The sequence below is a fragment of the Mycetomoellerius zeteki genome, unplaced genomic scaffold (genome assembly GCF_001594055.1).
Source record: "Mycetomoellerius zeteki isolate Tzet28-1 unplaced genomic scaffold, Tzet1.0 scaffold126, whole genome shotgun sequence".
Classification (NCBI taxonomy): domain Eukaryota; kingdom Metazoa; phylum Arthropoda; class Insecta; order Hymenoptera; family Formicidae; genus Mycetomoellerius; species Mycetomoellerius zeteki.
The window spans coordinates 479799-498638 of record NW_017256190.1 but is presented as its reverse complement, the minus strand read 5'-3'; the positions used below and the strand labels follow the sequence as shown (position 1 = coordinate 498638).

The following is an 18840-nucleotide window of genomic DNA, read 5'->3' as shown; positions in this document are numbered from 1 at the left end:
TGTTGTATCCGCACGTAGGAGTCACAATCGATAAAAGACATCAATGTATTGAAGAATTAACTTTTGTCCTTTTCCTAGGGGAAATATCTTTATGTCATTTTTACGTTCGATAAAAAAATAAAAATTTAATATATTCAATGTTTAATACTTTTATATAAATATATATAGTTACAGAGAATGTTTTGTATATTATTTATAAAAGAATTACATTTGCTTTATAATAAATCATCGTATGACTTTTGGTTTTCAATGGCAAGACATTATTAAACTTCCAACAAAAGCAAACGCAAATAACTTACGAGTAATTAGCCTTTAAAGGCTAATCGTGCTTGATGCAGAAATAGACCAATGTTACTCTTCTAATATTACAACTCTGAAGTATGGAAAGTGACATTTATATTTTAACTTCATTAAGTTGAAGCTCATTAGAGTTCTTGGCAAATACATTTTTACTATTCTCAAGGGTAATATGATTTAAATATTACTTTTATAATTTCTAATATCGAATAACTCCAACCATAATTTTTATCATCTTTTTTGACATTTGTAGTCGAAAAGATGTCGAACGCAGCGGCATTCCATGTCGTGAAGGGAAATTATTAATCGACACATCTACTTGTTCCTAGGCGAGGAAGCGAATTGATCAATGCACGCGACGTTCACCAGGAAATAACGCACCTTCGAAGTCATATTAGTGCCGGCTCTTCATCTCCTGAGAGGCCTCAATTCGTCCATCTTCCGAGTTTCCTCCTCTTCCTCCCCCGAATTTCCGCTCTCCGTGCGAAAGGGGTGAGAGGAGAGCGGTGGAGAGAGCCAGGGGGACGCGATCTTCGTCGCGACGCAGTCGGGGGCGCAGACTCAGCGGCAGCCAGCCAAAGCCGGTTGTCCACGCCCCCCGCTTCGCCCCCGGCGGGGGCGTCGGGTTCGTGGAGGAATGGGACAAGAGGGTGTGAAGGGGGTACGCGATAGCGAGGGACGTACGGCGGTGCAGACGGCAGGACACGGGGTGGTTTTCGGGGGATGGTGGGGCGACGATACGAAGTGCTGCGCACCCCCCGCACGACGCCGCGCCGTGACGTCACGGGGGTCGAATCAATATCATACCGAATGCCCTCCCTCCGTCGTCGGTCCTCGCGAGACGGCAGACGACCGACCGCCTCAGTACGAGGTGGCCCCCGCGACTGTACGGGACGACGACGACAACGTCGTTCCGACGACGACGACGACGACGACAACAGTGGCAGCGACGATCACGGCCACGATTACGAAAACGACGATCCGTTCGACCTCCGGTTCGTCTCGCGCTCCATCTCGCTGACCCTTTTTAGGACCGATAGTTGCGCTCCCCGTCACGTGAAGTCGACTCTGTACCTTGTCTTCGCGTTACCGGTTTTCCATCGGTTCGACCATTGGTACCCCACGGTCATCGATTGCTTGCGCTGAACGCCGGTTCCTCACAATGAGGTAGTCATAGCCGCTTTGGGTTCCTTCGGGATCGGGAGATTTGTTGAGTGGGAACGCGAGGAAAGCGTCCGTAAGTAACCATTTGGCTGTAGTAACATAAGCGAGTTTAAAAAAAATAGTGCAATCTTCGAGAAAAATTTCGAATTTTTATTCCGAAAAGGTTGGTCGGATGAAATTGCAGGCGATGAAAAAGGTCTCTTTTTTGTACCATTAGTATTTTATTTCACATAGAAATGTTATAAAATAAAATACGCAAAACAAATTCGTTTTTCTCTACGTTCAATTGGTATCAACTACTATAATCGGCATTGAATTATATTACCGGCCAGCTTTAGAGTACAACCGCGCAAAAATAATTCATAGAGATCCATGACCAGTCAGAGTTCGTACGTATGCATTCGTACTTATGGATATAAAAGAGCGCATGTGAATAGAGCAGCACTTATAGAACTATATGTGATAATTTTATTTGTTGAATCTCTAACTTATAATAAAACTTTCTTTTATAACAATCTTGACGCTGACCAAAATTGTGTAGTTAAATTTTTTATAAGTTGTGAATGTTCGAGGATTTATTAAATTTCAAAACGCTGATTAACTTATTTGATTGTTTATATCTAAAATTAGAATTTCTAGGACTAGATAGATTAAATTTAAAATGCATGAAGAGAATCTATGAATTAAAATGACAAAAATTTATTAGTTTAGATTGAAAATTTTAATTTAAATATTATTGATTCAAAGTTAATTTGAGAATTAAATCTAAGATTAAAATTACTTAAAAGATTTATTGAAAATACAACGTTGTGATAAAGTGTACACAGTTTTGTAAACTCTCTTTGTGCACATTAAAGGAATTATTGATGCTGGAGGCTAAAAAAAGACATTATTTTTCCTATTTAAATACAAAAATTGAGCTAACAAGAATATATATTCATCAAAAGAGTTAATACTTTTTCATCATTTATGTTATTTATTAATGAACAATAACTTTATAAGAACACAAGTTTCACAGATGATTAAAAACTTTAATTTATGGGTTACCACTCCTTCGGTCAATTGTGTGTTAACCGATCTTGCTACAAACTTGCTCTTATATATAATTAAAATACGAGATGACATCTTCTGACTGAAATACTCTCCTTGATGACACTTTCGCACATTCTTTCGCATCTAATATCTCTAAACATAATAGTCCTCGTTCTTCTAGGTAAAGGACTGTGCTGATCCCCGCGATCGGTCCCGTGGGCGCAGGAAATAGACGAGGGAGGAGGGTGGAAACGAAGAAATTAGGCAGGCAGGGAAGCAGCGGGCTCAGTGAGTTGGGTGAAAATCGATGGCCATCAGCGCCCATGGGCGGCCTCGCGTTTAGGACAAGGAATAGCCCCTCCCAGAAGACCTCGCTCCGGTGGGGTGACTGCTGCCCCCCGAATCCCAACCAAGCGTCGTCGTCGGTCGTCTGGAAGCATCGTCTTCAAGAAATGCCGCCGGTGCCCGTGTGAGGCTGCCCCCCGCTGTTGCGTGATTGTACCTCGCGGGGATTTCAAAGGTAAACCTCCACCCCTGATATTTAGATTTCGCTCCCCTTTTTCGCGGGGCACATCGAACTGTTATTTCGTTGACTGGAAATTTCGTCGCGATAATTTTGGTAGTTTTAATAACACTTTAATTCTCTTTCCTTATTTTTATTCGAATAACAATAAAGAATAATAAAGAATAAGAGAAACGAAGCTTATGTGTCCCGCAAGACGAACTCTCAGCAGTCGTGTCCTTTATGGTTTTGGTTATACAAGATGCATACGTTCCTTTATGTCTCTTCTTCACTTTTCCCTTTGATTTTGAAGCGTATTCTTTGATGCTTTGTTACTATTTGCAAGGTGAATTTTTATTATTTACCAATAAAATATATGCTTTTATTTCTTTTGATCTCGCTTCATAGTTTGAAAAACTGTCTTTTGAAGCTGCATTTTTGTGTTTCATTGTATAAATTGCAATCTTATTCTTTTCTTTCGTAAAGAAAGAGTCGCATACAGAAAGAACGATTCTATTGAAATTTAGCTAAATAGATTTGAAAATAATTTTGTTGGATCATCAAAATTATTATGAAGGAAAATTATTCAAGTTGATGAGTAATGCTGTTAATGGTGCAAGAAATTTTGACATTTAGGTCCAGTTTCACAACTCACGGTTAATTCTTAACCGAGGTTCAACTTATTCATTATCTCTTTCCAATTTTAGAATTGGAAAGGGATGAGAAACAAGTCAAACCTCGATTAAGAGTTAACCGTGAGTTATGAAACTGGACCTCAAGCAATGAGATTGAGAGTTTATATAATTATTTTGATAGTCTAGCAAAATTATTTTCTAATCTGTATCTAATTTTAGATATTTCGGCAAAATCGTTCTTTCAATTTTCTTTTTTTTTCTATTTTACGTCGAGTAAAGTGCGTTAAGCGAAGCTACATCCTTTTTGAAGCCGAATTGAGCGGCGGCGCCTCGGGTAGACCATGCCTAACAGGATTAGAGGGTGAACTCGGTTGAACGATTTAAATACCCCTCGGGTAGAAACATAATATTTGCGCTTAACTGCACTTGTTGGCCGCAAGCGTGACGGTCACGGTGTTAATCAAGTGGAAGATTTTAATGTACTCTACGCGAAATTGATAAGTTCTTTGTAAAACCTATGCTGAGAAGTTTTTGCCGTTAACGTCGTCAGCCGCGAATAAAGGAAGAGAACTCATATATTTATCTTTTTTAATTAAAAAAACAATTAATAGAGCTTGGCACTTAAAAATGTATTGTATTATAGAAAAAAAGAATTTAAAAATTCAATTCTTATAAATAAAATTGTAAATTTAAGTAATTCAGACTATTCAAAGTAAGATGGTGAACGAATAAAATTTATTCCATTGAAATAATTTCTAGATGGAAACTTATAATTTTTATTTTGCGATTTTTCTTCCGTTTGTTATAGTTTTTTAAATAATTTATTCAAATATATAAGCATAATATTTTTCTCAAAATGCAAAATATTATAAAAATTCTTGTAATTCGTGACAATATATTTTTTACTATCGAATTAAGCATCACGATTGCTGAGATTTCAACTTCTTGAAATTCTTTTAAATTCCGTCTTCACACAATGGTTTCTGAAAAGGAAAAACATGTCTAAAATTGAATTCAGATATCCAGACAATCCCAAAGCGGATCACCCGCCGAACTTTTCGGACCTACGTTTCCGTCAGCTCGAGCTCACGCCGGTGGACCCCTATTCCCCGAAAATGATCAACATCGCCGGGGTAATTTCCATCGTTCTCTTCTACCTGCTGATCTTGGGCGTGGGAATATGGGCGGCCAGGAAAAAGGAAGCGGGCAACGACTCCGAGGAGGAGGTCATGCTGGCCGGCCGCTCGATCGGGCTCTTCGTCGGGATATTCACGATGACGGCGACCTGGGTCGGCGGTGGTTACATCAACGGCACCGCCGAGGCAATCTACACCAGGGGTCTGGTCTGGTGCCAGGCACCCTTTGGATACGCCCTCAGCCTCGTTTTCGGTGAGTCCGATTGTCTTATTTCTTCGATAAATTAGAGCCCTATATCGGTCGAAGCTAGATCTTAAAATGCTTAAATAATTCAATCTTGAATCACTAAATATGATATGTATGTACTTGACATACATACCACACTTGTAGTCTAACGAATTGTGCACCGAAATATTTCCGGACTAAACACAATTAAACCACTGTAGTAATTTCGCGAATTAAATTAAATTTTAATAATTTCGATATATAATATCGATATAATAATGCTCAATCAGGCATCATATTTCAAATATGTTAATATGCTGAAAAAACTGTAATTAAATTTATTGCGAAAAATATTACCTCGGCCGGAAGTCGAAATTATTAGAATTTAATTTAATGCGCGAAATTACTACAGTAGTGTAATTGTGTTTAGTCTGGAAATATTTCGGTGCACAGTTCGTTAGACTACAAGTGTGGTATGTATGTCAAGTACATATATATCATATTTAGTGATTCAAGATTGAATTATTTAAGCATTTTAAGATTTACTTCGATCGATATAGGGCTCTAATTTATCGATTGTGTTTCTCACATATACGGTCTAAAAATGATATTATAGTCTTATTTCTTGTTCTCGTGACTGCGTTAATTTTTAATTTCTTTGTAACGCGAAGTATAGTTATTCGGTACTTCGAAATGTAAAAAAGTACAAGTTTACTCATTTTTTAGTCTTTTTCTGTGAAAAATTTCCCCAAAGATACAGAACCATTCGAATAAAAATCTCTGTACGATAAACTTTACCTCCATTTATCTTCATCTAAAAGAATCTTGAAAGTTTCACGTAAAATTGATGAGCCAGACTTTACTGTTGCCTTTTTGTGATGCGGTTCGTTCTTGCTCTATTGCTTGGCGATTTTGTGCAATTCAAACAACTTATAAAATTACGACTTTTGGGTCATGTAGATTTTATAATAGCGATTTAGTGTACGCAAGTTACTTGTCGCGCGTCAAAATCTGACAAGAAACAATAATGACACAGAAACTCAAGAAGAAGATATTGAAAATGAAGATATTGAAAACTTTTCATAACATTGTGTAAGTTCGCCTTAATCAGCCGGGTGGACGGTGAAAGTTTACAATCGTAAAGATCAACGATAAAACAATCGAAAGATTGTTGATCGATGGCGTGTCTTTCTTTACACAGGTTGGAATGCTTATATGCCCAACTGAAGAAGTTACGGCGGCCGACAATAGAATTCTTGTAATATAACAGACAGTCGACAGTGTTCGCTATCGGCACTCTCGCATATAAAGGCGATAACTTTGCCACCAATGTCTCGCGCGCAGTCAAACGACCTCGGCAAAGAATAAATGCGACTATAACTCCATTGAAAGCCTAGCTTTGCTATGTCTATGAATGATCATCTAGTAACATTAAGAAAAAATTGATTATTATTTTTTCAAACTCCGAATCTTTTTATGGAAAGAGCAATTTTACTGAAGAATTAAAAAATTTAATTAAATACAGATCTGAAAATAATTTTTTGGTGTATCTCAATAATTTTGTAGAATGCTTAAACGAGTTACTAAAATGTCAAAACTTTTTATAACATTGCTCATTATGCTTGAGTGTCATATATAATTATTTTACTGGTCCAACAGAATTATTTTTAGATCTACCACTTAAAAATTTCAGCACACCATTTCCATTCCCATTTATGGAAATTTCGTAAAATAAAGAATAAAATATAAATACAGTTTGCGTGCATTGTTTTTAAATTTATTATCATATACGTTATCATATATATTTACTAAAATTAGACAAAAAACTTATTTTTTCTCAAATTTCTGACTTCTTTAAGCTTAAGCTCCTTGGATTTTGATAACAGAAACCAAATTTTTAGTATTCTGTCGATAAGTTTTTCAAATGTCTCAATCAGAGACTTGTATTTACTTAATATTTCTGGTGCTTAATTTCTATGAAAATATGCATATATTGTTTCCATTCTTTTATTGTTAGTTATCATGATATCCAAATGCTTATCAATGTCTACCGCAACATTTGATAGAGGAGAAGGTGGTATTATGGCTAGTGTACACATTGTGGCCTCCTTTAATATCTTCGCTACTATACAGCGAATCCTACAATGATTACTTATAGAATTATTAGTTCAGTAGCTCGCCATTACATCATGACGCTAATATTACCAATACTCAATAACCAGCACTTATTATAACGCATTTTTATTTTCAAGTATTTCGAAACGTTTCTGAGATACATTTTAGCATTTAATTACACCTACTTCCCCCCTCATTTTTCTTAAACTTGAGCGTATTATCACATGAATATATGTATTTTTGAATGTCTTTTTCTATTTAACATTTTATTTGACTGTATATATTTTGAATTATGCAAATTTAAACAATAGCCTGGCATTTTGCTAATAATAATGTGGCCCTCTATGGATATTGATTACTCACGACCTCTTTTTTGAGGTTTTCATATCAAAATATAATTATTTGATATGTTCGACTGTGGCTCTACTATTAATCTATAGTTTATATTACGTGTACTATTTTTAGTACTGAGCAGCTTATATGCAGAAGTTATGTAAATGTATATACATTCATTTGCATACATTTTAATTTGCATACATATTTTTCTTTTTTGTTAATTTCGTAATCAAATACTGTTTTCTAAACAAAACTAATATTTTAAGGCTATTTTTATGGAAGGTCACATTACCATCTATTTTTTTCTTCGAATCATTATGCAATGTCGCCACATTTTTGTTAATAGTATCCTAAGTAATAAATATTTCGTAACTTAAAGATCCAGAATAAAAAATCCAGAATCGCGATTCAACAATATTTTAACAAATGTAATTGTCAAGTTTTAAACTTAAATATTGATTATTAACAAAGTTATTGTGTAAAATGTAACTGGGGTGCCATAATACCACCTTCTCCTCTATTGATATTTCTGCTCTTTCAATCTATGTACAAGATATCATTCTAGTATTCGATGAAACTATTTCTGTTTTGTAATGAGTGCCGTAAATGAGATATGTCAGTGGAAAAATGTTGTTCTTAACGGTCTTGACTTTCTGTTGCAGGTGGTATTTTCTTCGCGAACAAGATGCGACAGCAGGGGTACGTCACGATGTTGGATCCGCTTCAAGACGCATTCGGGGAGCGTATGGGCGGCCTCCTCTTCCTGCCTGCTCTATGCGGCGAGGTTTTCTGGGCGGCGGGTATCCTCGCAGCACTTGGAGCCACGCTGGCGGTCATCATCGACATGGACCAGGGCACCTCCGTCATCCTGAGCGCCTGCATCGCTGTTTTCTACACCCTCTTCGGCGGTCTCTATTCCGTCGCTTACACCGACGTCATTCAGCTCTTCTGCATATTCATCGGTCTGGTGAGCGGTCGATTGAGTTGTCGAATTGTATCAAGTATTTGCAATTAGTTATAATTATTTATTTAGTGTAAGCAAATAGTAATGATTGAAAACCCAATTAGGAACACTCGAACATATATTTGTGTGTAAACAATAAGGCTCAGTTTCACAACTCATGGTTAACTCTTAACTGAGATTCAACTTGTTTCTCATCTCTTTCCAATTCTAGAATTGGAAAGAGACAATGAATAAGTTGAACCTCGGTTAAGAATTAACCGTGAGTCGTGGAACTGGGCCTAATAAAACAATAATCAATAATTAAAGAGAAATTTATTTAAAATAAAAAATTTTAAATAATGAAAAATAACTTAAAATAAAAATAAAATAAGTCGTTATAATGCACTGTTAAAATTTAATCGCCCGTTTTTTTGTATTTTTAGTACACACAAAATTTCAATAAATGTCACGGTTTACTTGACCCGTGCAACGCTCGGTCGGACGAGTCTTTGATACAATATAAGTTTGGAGGTAATCGATATCAGACTCCGCTACTGCGAGCGTTTGTATTACCAAATTTATACTCAGCGACGTGGGTCACCACATAGGTGGTGACCCACTTCTCGAAAGAACGTTATCGAGCTATTATTTTAGTGAGACTTCTACTCCTAACGAAGAGGTTTCCATTACAACGGTGAACTTTAAAACTTCACAATGCAAAGATCTTATCTTTTTAGACTCTACTTTTAGTAGCTTAATTTATTTGACTAAAATTTCAGTTTTTTTAAAGAAGAAATATATAGGTTTCTCATCCTGTTGAATTCGTGCGACTAAAAAATGTTTATATATTACAAGAGTGTAATTCTGACGTCGTGTTTCCAATTGCATAATCTCATTTTGTTGTTCATTAATTAATAGAAATTATTGACATGTGACATATATATTAATACGTAAAATAGTTTATATTATTGAACGAAAATGTTTAAATTAGTTTATGCTGTCCTCTATTACGCTTTACTAATTGAATGGAGTTACAGTATTACATTCGCGATGCTTTTATTTCGAGCACTATGGAACTTCCCTTTCAGATACTGTTCCGAATGCAAACTCGTCCCTCTGTAGCGAAACCGCCATCCATTAACTGTAATTAATCGCGATAAATCAGGCTTTTCAGAAATGATCAGAGTAGCGAAATAGATCCCATGTCTGGAAAAGATATTTGAATAGTTTTTATCAATCAATTAGAGATTAAAGTCTGCTTTATATCCAGTCTTCTTAAAAACTGCCTAAAAGAATATTTAAAACGAATTTAACATTTACCAAATTATTTTCAAATTCTGTTAATATAAAAATTCTTTTTATAAAATTGACATTATTTTAAACACCAACAGTTTAGTAAAAATAATCATCTTTTTTTCAAAATATTAAAGATAATCGAAAAGTGCGAAAAGTCTAGAGTGATTTTTAGAAAATCATTAAATAATATTTTATTATTAACTATTTATTTTACTATTGACAAATATTCTCTTATCACATTTTTTTAAATTTTCTATATTAAAATGATGGAAATCATTTTTTGTCAATAGTGGATGTGTATCCCGTTCGCTTGGGCCAATCCGAAGGTAGAATCCCTTAGTTCCATGGACGTTGATTGGATCGGCAAAGTGAATCCCGAGGAATATTGGTTTTATTTGGATTACGGTTTACTTTTGATATTCGGCGGTATACCTTGGCAAGTGTACTTCCAACGTGTCCTCTCCTCGAAAACCGCGGGGAGAGCTCAAGTATTGAGTTACGTTGCCGCTATAGGTTGCATCCTCATGGCCATTCCCCCCGTCTTGATTGGAGCGATTGCCAAAGCAACTCGTGAGTACGCATTTAATTATTGATTAAATTGACGTTATACAGTTAATATTATATGCAATATATATTCGCAATATGTTAATTGGAGCGATAAATTAGGGAGTTTACTGGTCCGTCACGCCATAAAATTTTGTGAAAAGTATTTTTATCACGTTATATATCTCCTTGAAAAACATTTAAATTTTATCATAAATATTTTTTCGCATTTTTAAATTAAGTACTTATCTTTTGCATCGTCTTTTACATAATTAATATTACAATGAATACATCATTTAGCGACTATTTAAATAAAACGTGCAAATATTAATTCGGCGTTCTCTCATTTCCTCGGAGAGGATCTTATGTCTTAAAGATCTTTCTTGCGTTGGGAAAGAACTCAATTTGGATGTATTAATAATAAAATGAGGCGTTTCTGCTTCTCTCGAAATCGTCGCCGTCTCGTTCGGGGGTAACATGATCCCCCTTCGCAAACCTCCTGCTCTTCGTTTGAGAGGATCGAATTAGAAGCCGGGTTGCCCGTCGTCCCACGCTTCTCCTCGTATTCGGAGGCTACTTGACATTTGGTGGCGCGACAAAGAGAGAACTGCTGGTATTTATAAGCGGTTGGCGAACGCGAAGGGCGCGGACGGCCGAGGGGTGTCTTTGGTGTACTCGCGTGCGTGCACAATAGCGTGGGACCCCGCCATGTGGCGTTGCTTTTGCGAGGGCGAGGGCGAGGGTAAATGCAGCAACTCGCCCGTTGTAGCGTAGCTACGTCCCCGGAACTAATTCGGTACCCTGTACCGGTATGTTGCGGAAGGATCCCGCGCGTGCACGCGGACGGCTGGCGAGGGAGATAGAGATAGGAAGAAAGTACAGAACTTCGAATTACGCGGGCGTGACGTCAAACAAAGACGGTAGATAGGTGAAACAAGCGACGATACAAATCGAAGCGACAGACAAAGACGAGGGGTTCTCCTTTGCCCTTTAGAAACCATGTATATTATTCTGACTATTAGTCATATATATAGGGCAGCTACAGAATACAACACGGTATTCCGCATTAGTATGCATTAGAAACATCTCACAATCATGCAGGTTGGTGGCAAAGAGAAACGAGATTAAATTTGATAAACGATATATAGTCATGATATGGATATTAAGATAAATGAGAGGAGCGATGAAAATTTAATTAATCAACGCAAACGAAATGTTATTTAAAATAAGCTACGTATTAATTGTATAATAATTATGTCGTAGCTTGGAACGAGACGGAGTATACTGGTCCTTATCCTTTCACGGAGACGGAAACTAGCATGATTTTACCGTTAGTCTTGCAACACCTGACACCGGACTTCGTTTCCTTTTTCGGGCTGGGAGCGGTATCGGCGGCGGTAATGTCTTCTGCGGACAGCAGCATCCTCTCTGCTAGTTCGATGTTTGCTAGAAACATTTATAAATTGATCTTCCGTCAGCGGGTGAGTTTCCCAGTTGCATCCCGTGTGAAATTTCAGCTCCATTCATCTTGTACTCATGCATGTGGCGAAACCACTACTTGACACAACATGCTACTCGTGTCGATACATATCTTTAATGCGTTTAGAGTAAAACTTTATAACAAGCTTCTCGTAAAATTTTTCGCGAAAGTTTGTCATGAACAGCACGATGAAAATTAGTTTGTAATTACGTCGACCTTATTTCGTCTTTGTTAACTTGTGATTAACCCTCTAAGGGCGAGTGTTGTAATTATTTGCAACGTTCACTTTAAACAATTACAATTCGTATTAGATCGACGAGAATAAATCAATTAAGGGAAATGAATTTATTTTTGATCAAAGCGGATCTGAGTGCTTAAATATTTCAGAGTGAATTTATATACATATCTAATTCTGTAAACCGTAGACCGAAATCTTTTCTTGAAACGCAATCGTGAATAGAAATAGAATGGTAATATCATATATTAAATTGACAAATAATTTGATAATTTTTGATGCTAAAAAACATCCCAAAAGGATATTAATAATTCGATGTTAATCTAAGCGTCTTAAGAATTGTAAATAATTTAAATTCATTCCGTTTTGAAATATTTAAACAGTAAGATCCGAAAATAGATTTATTTTCTTAATTGGTTCACTTTAAAATTCAATTCAGGATAAATTCGAAATCGCTACAAATCAGTTGAGAAAATACTTAAGAAAATAAGAACTGAAGATGGAAATAGCATTGAACACTATAGTACTTTTATTCACCAGAGAAAGGTTATACACCGATATGTAGTAACATATGTACATCGATAATGTGTAAATATCGATATAGATTCTTTACTTACTAGTTATTTCAAGCAAAGGCAGTAAAAAAAGTTTTTTTTTATGACAAGACAATGTTGCCTATAGAAGGTTAATACAAAGATAATAATTTAATTTTAATAATATCATTTTTAGACCGTATATGTGAGAGACAACCGATAAATTAGAGTCTTATGCCGGTCGAAGCTAGATCTTAAAATGCTTAAATAATTCAATCTTGAATCAAATGTTATATATACATATTATATATATTAAATATGATATATACAATATACTTGACATACATATCACAATTGTAGTCTAACGAACTGTGCACCGAAATATTTCCGAATTATATTTTATAATTTAATTTTTTCTATCTATATATATAACTTTATTTTACTTTATTTATCTAATTGGATTTGGCTCAGATTGCGTTTATATTGAACATCTTATGATTGGATTTATTTATTATGTTAATGAATTTTATAATTTCTAATTTTATTTTACAATATTAATTTTCCGTCAACATTGATAATGACCTGATATTGTGTCGAAACATTTATTTTATATAATTGTTTATTTTCATCTTTATTTTATGTAAGTCAAATTTATATTAAACTGTCTAAAATGTCTAAAATGTCTAAAAATGATATTATTATTATATTAAACGATTTGTTTTAGGCTCGTAGCCCTTCTTTGTTACATTATTTAATTTATTGAACTTTTTTACTTAATTTTAATTTATTTTACTTTCTCATAGATTACGATTATTTTTATTGTTTAAGTATTATGTTTTTAATTGAGAGTTCCTAAGTAATTTTTAATCAATATTATTTATTATTACATATATCTACATATACACGTATTACGCAGTTAAGGTATTGCATCATTGCTATGCATTATCTTAATTACACCAATTTTGTATTATACTCGCGTGTCGATTCATCATATCTGCGTCGTTGTTAACTATAACTATTTTCATGAGTTTAATATATAATAGAACAGGGCTGTGCAAAGAGTTTTTGAAACCTAGTGCAAAAATGATGACTTAGCATTGGGGGCCCTGCTGTGAATGAAAGCAAACATTTGACACATCTTTGCACTACTTTGATACATCTAGAGCTCTACTTTGCACGGCCCTGTGATAGAATACGTGCATTTCCTTAGAACTTCATGTAATGTTTTTCCCAACTTCTTTTCTTCTCGTCGATACTGACTCACGTGGGTGCGCGATCTTTACACCCCCTGTGCAGGCGTCGGAGATGGAGATCATCTGGGTGATGCGAGCGGGAATCGGCGTGGTTGGAGTACTGAGCACCGTGATGGCTCTCACGATACCATCAATCTATGGCCTCTGGTCCATGTGCTCGGATTTGGTCTACGTGATTCTATTCCCGCAGCTGCTAATGGTGGTGCACTTCAAGGATTATTGCAACACCTACGGCAGCCTATCAGCATACATAATCGCCTTCCTGGTGCGCATCAGCGGCGGCGAACCGATGATGGGGTTGCCCCCGCTAATACGTTATCCGGGCTACAACGAGGAGACATCGACGCAAATGTTCCCATTCAGGACAATGGCGATGCTGATGTCGCTGATAACTCTGGTGGGAGTGTCGTATGGCACGCAGTTCGCCTTCCTGACCGGGCGGCTCGCCCCGGGTTACGACGTCTTCAGGTGCGTGGTGAACATCCCGGAGGACGTCGAGCGAGTGGGCCCGGACCCGGCCGAGGGTGAGCAGATGGCGGTCCTAGCTGCGGGTGTCGGCAGGCTCTACGGCAGCAAGGACGAATCGAACGGCCGAGTGAACCCTGCGCTCGAGCCGGACTACGACATGGAGCCGGGATGTACGATGGTCGGAGGTACAACGGACGGTTTTTGCGGCGGGGTCGGCGGTGCCGGGGGACACCTGGTGCCACATGTACCCGGCGGCGCGTCTCGACAACCACAATCCAGCACCGCGTTCTAATTCCTGGTTCCGTGATCGGATGCTGTGACCAACAATAAGTGCGGCGGTGCGGGTCTCTGTCTTTCGTTTCCTTCCTCTCACTCTACCCTCGTGATCCTCTTCTCTTGCTCCCTCCCGTCTACGCGTTTCGTTCCTGCAGTTGACTTTCTTCGAACCTTGCTGCTTCTTTCAGCGGTATATTTATTTAAATCTGACGGTTTCCTCTTGACTCTCGACAGCATAAATTTCTGACAAATATAATAGAAGATCGTTCCAAGTGTTAAGTCTCTAAGAGGGGCCTTATTTCGATCAGTTCCGCGTTAATATTGGTATATATGAGATGCGTATTGAAATGTTTTATTTGTCAAAGATATTAGTCAAATAATTACTAAAATCATTCCGAAGGAAAAACTCTTGAACAAGAATTAATACTAGAACGTCTCTAATTCGCGCGTTGTTTTGCATCTTGAATCTAGTCTATCGACACAAGGCGCGTAATCATATAATATACATTTAGCTAGCAATAATGCTTCTTCTAATCTAATGTGTCCCCGAGAGAACTGCGAAGATAATTATCGCGATGATTATTGTATAGATGGTCGGAATTGTTAACGGCACAAATTGTCCCTCTCGGAGGTATCGTTCTAGTGTTAATCGGTTTTCCGACTTTCCCGGCTGGTTACGTACACCCGCGGTGTCCTGTTTTCCAGTTCACTTTTCCTTTTTCTACCCGCCTTACGTCCACGGAGCTCCGAGATGAGCCAACAATGCGGTGGCTTGCGGTAAGTCTGATACGAAGTTTCTTTCGTACTCGCGTACCTATGAGTGTGTATTTGTGCGTACGTGAGTGTATGTGTGTGCGTGTGTCTGTCTCTCTGCGTGAATGTGCGCGCGTGTTTCCCATGTTGCTGGTGCCCGTCTAACGATCTGTACCTGCCCGCGTCCGCTCGCGTTCGTGTTCCCGTCGCTGCTCAGAAAAAGCAATAAACTAATGAGAAAATGGGGAGAAAAAAGGGGGGACAGAAAGAGGAAGAATAAGGTGATTGGAAAGTACGCGCGAGCGGCAAGGGGATAAAGCGTAGCGTTTCCAAATCGGAAGTCGGAGCTTCGGGCGTATTCAGGCCGGGCGTCCCTACCCCGCACCGCCAATTAGGCCTAGTGATTTCCTTGTTTTCTTTTTGGAGAGGTATATATATATATATAATAGGTATATATATATATATATATGAAAATAATATATACAAAAAGATATATATATTTAGAATTTAATAAAAAACTGCTTGAGAGTGTTTCGAAATATGAACGATCTGCCTGACTCGAAAAAATCGTGAGGATTGCGAGGATTCTTATCGAGGCTCGGTCGATCGGCGCGTGGCTTTTCTTCGTTAGAAATTAATTAGATCGAGCGGTCAACGTGTTTATATAAGTTTGTATGCGGGGTCGTAGACGTATCGCGTACTTTCTCTCAATTCTGTGCGTGCACAGAAAGAATCATGAAATTAAGATCAGTCGTGATCTCTGATCTCTACGAATAATAATAATTTAATTGTCGTTTAACATCATGAAGATTTCAGTCTGACCGGATCTTGAAGCTTAGTAACGAACGTATCTGAAAGTTGCGAAGTGAGAGATGACGAGACAATGTATGCGATGTGTTTGAAGTGCCCTACATATTTTTATTTCGCGTTTTGCTGAATGTGAATATCTGAATATCATTTAATGAATATAATTTAAAAATTTTTATTTGACTAACAGAAGGAAATACGAAATGCATTTTGAACGAAAATGTGAAATAAATATCAAATAATCACATTTGGCAAAAGCACGCAATAAAAGTACGTTCCGCTTAATATTTATCGTCAACCCAGTCTCGAAAATAGTCAACTTAATATTAAAATATTGGCAGTTTCCTTATCATTTATTGACAAATGGATATTATTATATTTTCCAAATATTATATTGTCTCGTAAGAGTTTTTGATAATTATTACTGTTAAAAAAATATTCATATATATTTTCTTTCTTTAACAATAAAATATTTTAAATACTTCGGCATTAATATTCCTCAGTATTTTTAAGCCTGCGGCACACGATGATTTTTTTCCTGCTGGATTGCTTGCGTTTCAATAAATTATTAGAAATTCTACGTTCTGTGTGATGCAATTCTAATAATTTATTAAAACGCAAACAATCCAGCAGGAAAAAATCATCGTGTGCCGTTGGTTTTAGTAATGATCCTGAATACAATTTCTTGATTTTGGAATAGCAACGATAAATATCGATCGATTGGACGCGCCTTCAAGGCACGGTAGAAGAGAAACCGCGTCCATCTAGTATGCCATCCTTCTATCGCCTCTTTCACTGCAATTAGTTCGCGCTATAATTAGTTAACGTGCGTCGTAATGTCGAGTGTCCATATTGGTGTTAGGAGAAGAGGTAAAACGAAGCTTTTGTACTTGCGATCGATCGTTCTTCCCTCGCTTCGCCCAGTCGTACACACGAGTCACGAACACACACATACATATTCATCTATACGTGCTAACGTAAAAGAAACACGTTGTATAATAGATGCGTCGTTAGAAACGGAGGATGATCTAGCACGATCCCGCTCTCGTTGTAGAATTTTACGTTCCTTCGCGGCTCACGATCTCGTTATCGACTATTAAAAATAAATGGCTATACGCCAGATTGAAAATTCATTTCACTTTTAAGAAACTTAAAGACGTTCTTATGCCTGATTTGAGATATACATATTGATACAAGAATGAGAAAGAACATCAAGTAGTACTTTATATAAATTAACTGTATAACATCGTATTAAAGTTTAAAAAATTTTCATTATTGAGAATCGAAATTCCTATGACATTCTTTTTTAAAGGCTAATACTTCGTGTATTTATAAATCTTTCTGAATTATTTTTATATTAAGTAGTAATTAATTAATAATTATTTTATGAAAAAGACGGACTTCCGATATTGAAATAAAATTCACACACATAAAAGACTAATGAAAGTGCGGTGTCATATTTGGTGCGTATAAAGTTCACAAATATATAATTCTAATTAAATACTACAAATGTCGAAAGTTTTATTTTAAAAATTATCAGATTTATCTTATAATTACTGTAATATTCAAAAAATTTTTAAATAATGTAATAGCATTAATTTATCAGTCTAAATTATTTTATACTATCGAGTCTTTATTTTGCTTAAAACAATTTCTTAGTTTAAATATATTAATAAATTGTAGTATTAAATAAAAAAAATTATTTGATGCATTATCTTCGATTACGACATAGATACGTTCTCTTTGGGAGCGCAGCTTTTTCGTCGACGGTATATCGTCATGCATTCGTGCGTCAAACGTGAGCCGCGGAGCTTCGTCAGGCAGACCGTTCGTAGCGCAGATCCGTTGTGTTTATCATATAGTATATAATAATATAAATGTATGATATAAAAATTATGAGCGGTAAATGCAGCAAAGAGCGAGAGAGATGGGTGACTTAGTGACGAGGAAAGAAAATATAGACCGCTCTGTCTCTCTCTCTGTATATATATATTATACATACACGAGAAGACTAAACCCATAGGTGTTAATATCGCAGGTACGAGTTATCGCCATCATTGTTATTTTGAGGATCCGTTTGTTACGTGGTTCACATATATGTATATATTATATATGTGTGTGTATATTATATATTATAGTACCGATATCGAGGTCGCTATACGCAATACGCATAAAACGCCTAGAAAAATATATAATATATTTACGCTCGTTATACCTGATTGCTCATGTATTATATCATTATTTACCGCCAAAGGATGAGAACATCGCGTTTCGAGACTAACGTCGGCGTCAAGGACGAATATTGAAATCTAAAACTGATTGTTTCTGAGCAAACCCAATTAGAAAAGTAATTAAACGTGAGTATTAATAGAAGGATGTGATATACATAATTAAAAAGGACAAGAAATATTTTTTAAAATTATTACTCCTCATGTTGAACTGAAGCGTGAGCTCTCGAAGTAGCAAGGTGATGTTTTAATAACGTCCTACTGACGTTAAAGATGTCATTAAGATATTATTAAGACGTCATTTGAGATCACTTTGTTATTTGAATCCATTGCTTTTCGCGTAGATCCGTCTCCGATTGACTTTAATCTCCAGAGACTCTTTAATTAGAGTGGCCATAACAAAGGTCCGACATTTTTCGTCAAAATTGTGCGAGTGGGAAAAGATATGATGCACTTTCTAAATTCTTTGAAGTGGAATCTCACTCTAAGGAGTGAAAATTAGCAAGTCTTGGAAAAGAGTGAGGTTCAATTTTCAATCTTTAAGAGTGAGGTTTCACTTTTCAGAGTGAGCTTTCACTCTAG

General features: G+C 36.6%; 1 protein-coding gene across 1 annotated transcript; it reads left to right on the top strand.

Annotated features, from left to right (window-relative positions):
* The first annotated feature begins 934 nt into the window (after window positions 1-934).
* Window positions 935-15641, top strand: ChT (choline transporter). The gene is given in 8 exon segments (XM_018461677.1): window positions 935-1208; window positions 1211-1292; window positions 2681-2962; window positions 4649-5019; window positions 8106-8410; window positions 9973-10252; window positions 11489-11706; window positions 13770-15641. Coding segments are annotated over 8 exon segments (2529 nt in total). The 3' UTR covers window positions 14487-15641.
* The last annotated feature ends 3199 nt before the right edge of the window (window positions 15642-18840 follow it).